Raw genomic sequence first — 5819 nt, 5'->3', positions numbered from 1 at the left:
TCATCATTGAAAACAGAAGGTATGTCTGTACCATTGTCAAGCGTGCCTACAGGAGGATGCCTGGTACAATTGGCAGAGGAGGATAGCAGGGCACTTGCAGAAATGAAGAATATTGCAGAGGGCAGATTGCAAGACTATAAGTCGAGACTTGAGGGTGCAAAGAAGCAGGTAGAGGATCAAGTCAGAGAATTGCATAGGGATGAGGGTGCTCAAAGCTCAAACACTTTGGCCATAAAGTTGCAAACGGAGATTAATTGCGTGCAAGACCCTGTAGCTTGACAACGCTTGATTGATTTGATTGGACAGTTCTCGAGTACTACTAGAGAGAACGTTGCTGAATTAGAAACCAATGTGGCTAAAGCAAAGGTGCATACCCTCCTACATGTGCTTCACTTTGTTTTGGAGTATGTGGTTCACTTCCATGTGGTTATGTGGTTAGAGTGTTTTGGATTGTATGGTTATGTATTGTATGAGCATATTCTATTTCTACTATGTTCTATATAGCACAAATTATGTGCTATATGGTCACAACATAGCCATCGTCTTCATGGAGTGGGTGGTTATATGCTATGTATGGTTATGTGCTATGTGCTTTATAGTTCAATCTAGGTGCAGCATGTTCACAATAGTACCCTCATCTATTTGGAATGTGTGTGATTCTATGCTATGTGCTCTCTGTGGTTATGTGCTATGTGATATATAGCACAATGGACATGTGTAATATGTGCTATATAGCATAACCTGTATGCTATATGCTCACAGTATAGCCCTGAAGTGTGTGTTAAATATTGATATGTGCTACATAGCACAATCTTTTTATGTGCTATGTGCTAAATAACACATTTTGTGTGTTATATGTTCACAATATAGCCCTGGAGTGTGTGGAATAGTGAATTGTGCTATATAGCACAATCTCTATTTTTGTTATGTGCTACATAGCACATCTCTAATTGTGCTATGTGCTACATAGCACAATATTTGTGCTATATGCTATGTGCTATGTCTCATATAGCCCACTGCATATCTTATACCCAACAAGCTTGTGTTATATAGCATATAGAGAAAATGTTTGGGCTATATCTGGTATTTTAAAAAGTCTCTCTGCTATGATCTACAGTGCATACTCTATGTAGCACTTATAGCACATTATACTTGGACTGTGCTATGTGCAATATAGCACAGTGCATATCATATACCACATCAAGCTTGTGTTTATAGCATATAGAGTAAGTGTTTGTCTTATATGTGGTATTGCAAATAAGGGATAAGATTCATGCTACATATTCTTTTCAGCAATCTGCTTTTGTTGGGTTATTGAGACTTAAATTGGATGTGTTGTCTTCTTTGTTTCACAGGCACTACTTGCAGAAGTAAAGACCAACATACACAGGAATCAGAGCACTTTAAATTTTGTGTTACCTTGGAGAGGACTTCACATAACGTGGGGGCCAGTTTGATGAAGCCTTTTCCTCCTGTGGATTTTAAGCATAGCATTATCGAGGTGGCACTTAATGGGTTCTACCATTGTGTAGGATGTGGATTCCCATTCGATGCCAGAAGCTTGGATGTATTCTCCCTGCCTTGCACCCATGTGTACCATATGCTATGCTTCGCGCATGTATGCGGGGACTATGGCTATTGTGTTGCACTAGATTGCAACATGTCTGTTCCCCCTAGAGCTAAGCATATGATTGGTCTGAAGGTGAAGAGTGAGATGAAAGAATCAAGTGCAGGTAGTCACTGTGTCAATTATTTACTAGTACTATTGCAGGCCCACTTTCCATTGGTAGTTTAAACTCTTGCATTTAATGAAATCATTTGCAGGTACAGACATCGCAGCAGAGACCTGTATACAAGAATCATTGAGGAAAAAAACAGAGAGAGTCTCTACGCAGGCCACTCGTAGGTACCAAAATCAGTATTTATGTGTGTATTTTGGGATACTCCAAGTGAGACTTTGTAAATAGCTTGCTTTGTAGAACAATCATCGCATGCTTGCTCCAACAAGATGATGCATTCCACAAGGAAGAATGGCATGATTACCCCAGGGATGCATCCAGGCCTTGAAGCGGAGTCTACCCGAGGGATGCAGCCAGCCCTTGAAGCGGAGTCTGCCGTAGGGGATGCAGTACGTGGAGTATTTGAATACATCTTGATGGCAAAGTCTTTTGCAGTCAAATCACCTAGGCAACAACTAACTCCAAGAAGTCTGTTGCGTTCTCCGTTGAGTGCCAAAGCATCACCAAGTGTGGACACTAGAGATGAAGCATCAGATGAGACAGTTGCAGATGCAGTGAAAGCAACACCCCCTCCAGCGGGGAAGAAGCCAACACCAAAGCGCAAGAAATTGACTTCCAAGAACTTAGGTGGAAGTCCCACAATGGATATACCTCTTGATTCATTTAGGAAGAGAAAGAAACCAAATGCAAAGCAATGAGTGTGTTTTTGTTGTAACTTCATGCAATTAGAAGATGTCTTTAGAAGGCATGTGCAATCCATTGCACTCCTATTGTATCCATGCTCATTGATGAATCAGGTGTTGGAATTTGTTAGTGACATGTCTCTTAATTCTTTGCATCGAGTAGTTGCAAACTATTTGATTTATTTTCTAGTACATGTTTAGTAATATGTTTCTACTTTCTCTTGTCGTAAATAATCAAGAAGCTGAAAAAAGAGGAACTTGCATGAGACTCACTCGCTCTTCAGGGTTTCTAGATGAGGGGTCTGTAGGTTCACTAGCTCAGTCTTATCCTGTGAAGAATCCAAGAAGGGGTGCTACAGCTTCCAAGGGGGTTACAGGCAAAAAAAAGTGTCTTTTGATACACTGTGAGGGGTCTGTAGGTTCACTGGCTCAGTCTTATCCTGTGAAGAATCCAAGAGGGGGTGCTACAGCTTCCAGGGGGGTTACGGGCAAAAGAAAAGAGTCTTTTGATACAGTTGATCCCTGCACACCTACTAGTACTGCTGAATTTGTTCCAAATGTGCCTAATGCAGTTGATGTGCAGGTTGTGCATGATGATGTGCATACAGATGTTGACCGTGCTAAACTTGAAAAGGGTACATTACCCACCCCCACCACAGTTGAATCTGGCACATATGCCATTGATGATGCTATGGTAGTTGATGCCTTCACAGATGCCATTGCTGATGCTATGCTAGTTGATGCCTGCACAAATGACATTGTGGATGCTATGGAAGTTGATTCTCGCACAGATTCTACTGCTGATGGCAATGTTAATGATGGTGGAACAGAAAGTATTGTTCATGCTGTCATAGATGCTCTTCTTGATGCAATCGTGGCTATGGTTACAGATGCCACTGTTGAATCTGGCATAGATGCCATTGATGATGCTACCACAGTTGATGCTTGCACAGATGCCATTGTTGATGCTACGGTAGTTGATGCCTGCACAAATGACATTGTGGATGCTATGGAAGTTGATGCTAGCATAGATGTTGTTGCTGATGGCAGTGTTAATGATGGTGGAACAGAAAGTATTGTTCATGTTGTCATAGATGACCTTCTTGATGCAATTGTGGCTATGGGTACAGATTCCACTGTTGAATGTAGCATAGATGCCATTGATGATGCTACCACAGTTGATGCCTGCAGATGCCATTTCTGATGCTACGGTAGTTGATGCCTACACAAATGACATTGTGGATGCTATGGAAGTTTATGCTAGCACAGATGCTACTACTGATGGCAATGTTAATGATGGTGGAACACAAAGTATTGTTCATGTTGTCATAGATGCCCTTCTTGATACAGTTGTGCCTATGGGTACATATGCCACTGTTGAGGATACGAGAGGCATGGGTGAGGAGGTCCTCATTGAGAGAGAAGCTGGAACACGTGAGGCAGTGGGTGCAAGTGATGTCACAGCCCAAGCCGAGGTGGTCGGTCCAAGTGATGCAGCTGATGACATTGTTGATGCAGAGGAGGCAAAGGGTACAGATGCCGTTGTTGAAGATATGGGAGGCTTGGGTGAGGAGGACCTCACTAAGAGAGTACCTGGAATAGGTTGAGCAGTGGGTAACGGTGTTGTCGCAGTTTCTGCCGACACCGTTGAGGCAGTGACATTGCAGTTCAATCGGGAGAGGCAATGGGAGAAGTTGTCGTGGCTGCTACGGACATGAAAGAGGCAAATACACATAATACAACTGAGGCATGTATAAAGCAAAACAATGAGGCAGGGAAAGTCATAGAGGTGTCCACTGACAGAGCAACTCAATCGGGAGAGGCAATGGGAGAACATTTCATGGCTGTTGTGGACACGAAAGAGGCAGTTGCACATGATACAACTGAGTCTTGTACAGATCCCATTGTTGGGAATACCAAAGGTAAAAGTCCAGAGGTCCCTATGGGTCGAGCGGCTGCTCCAGATACAAATGAGGCAGGTACAAAGAATGCTGATAAAGAGGCCAAAAATGGACATGAATATGAGAGGCAAGAGAGGCCAGAGTGTCTTGTGGTAATGCCAGGACATATTGTTGCACTGCCTCCTGCGTCTTTTGAGGACAAGAAGAGAAGGGACAATTTATGCATCATATTGGATGTGAATGGGCTTCTCATAAGGAGGTATAAGGTCTCCTTCTACAAAGGAATAGCGAGAAGCAGTACTCCTGATTGGGCAAGATCAAGGTATCAGGTAGTCACTAGGCCAAATGCTACAGGAAAGATGCAATTTGAATATGTGGTCAGGCCTAATGCATCAATCTTTTTGCATGCACTGCTACAAAGAGCACAAGTTGCACTATGGAGCTGCATGACCCAAGACAATCTAGCACTTTCTTTGAGTGCATGCTTTCCTAGGCTGAACAAACAATTTTTCCTCGATATTATCGGTCAAGAGGGGTCTAGTGAGGCGAGCTTCAATCTAAATGAAGTTCCTGGGATCCCTCCATGTAGAGATAACGCAAAGCCCATATTTTTCAAGTGTTTGAAAGACTTTTGGAAGCACCATCCTAAGTTCAACTCTGATAATACACTGGTGGTGGATGACACACTCTACAAGTGTCTGCTCAACCCTCCCGGGACTTGGGTCTGTCCTGCTTCATTTGAGCCAGAAGATATTTGTCAGTCCCCAATTTACCTGGTTAGCACATTGTTCCCTTGGTTAGTCAAGTGGACAGTCTCACCCAATCCTAATGCTTATGCAAAGATGAACCAGTTTGAAAATCCTTCGGACATAGTGTCTGCTCGTGTCATCAGCCACTATAGAAGTCAACGAGAAGTATGTAGGGAAGGTTGATTGTGGTTATGGAATCATGTATACAGCATTTTGCGCACTGAATGTACTTGAGATTACTATACAAAAAACTGATATGTTCAAAGTTCTCTAAATTTAATGATTGAATGATGTAATTTTATTTTGGTGATATGATGTTGTCATACTCTGATAGAGTCCTGCTACATGGCACACATAATAGCATAGACAAATCCATCGGGCTATTATTACACATAGTTATGCTATATAGCACTCATACTGCAAGAAATACTATGACATAATAGCATAGATAGGGAGATTGGCCTCTTATTACACACACTTACGCTATATGGCACACATAGTGCTCTCAATATGTAATATAGCTCTTTCACATACCACACATCATATCATAGACAAGAACATTGTGCTATGTGATACACTTTTACTGTATAGCACACATGTTGCTATCTTACTACAATAGAGTCCTTTTATACCATAGACAGGGACATTGGGCTATTATTACACACACTTGTGCAATAGCACACATAATAGCCTAGGTAGAGACAATGGACTATCTTGACACATTACTTGGCTACATATCACATATAG

At 42.1% G+C, this 5819-nt stretch overlaps 1 protein-coding gene across 1 annotated transcript; it reads left to right on the top strand.

Moving 5' to 3' along the window:
* Positions 1 to 1359: 1359 nt before the first annotated feature.
* LOC147458716 (uncharacterized) lies at positions 1360 to 2500 on the top strand. Its single transcript, XM_086509678.1, has 2 exons — positions 1360 to 1733; positions 1825 to 2500. The coding sequence occupies exon 2, from the start codon at positions 2009 to 2011 to the stop codon at positions 2435 to 2437; it is 429 nt and encodes a 142-aa protein (XP_086365804.1). The 5' UTR covers positions 1360 to 1733; positions 1825 to 2008; the 3' UTR covers positions 2438 to 2500.
* The last annotated feature ends 3319 nt before the right edge of the window (positions 2501 to 5819 follow it).

Source organism: Adiantum capillus-veneris, chromosome 4 (assembly GCF_014529385.1).
Source record: "Adiantum capillus-veneris isolate H3 chromosome 4, ASM1452938v2, whole genome shotgun sequence".
NCBI lineage: Eukaryota > Viridiplantae > Streptophyta > Polypodiopsida > Polypodiales > Pteridaceae > Adiantum > Adiantum capillus-veneris.
The sequence above is the reverse complement of the archived record's forward strand: the minus strand, read 5'-3'. Positions and strand labels throughout refer to the sequence as shown.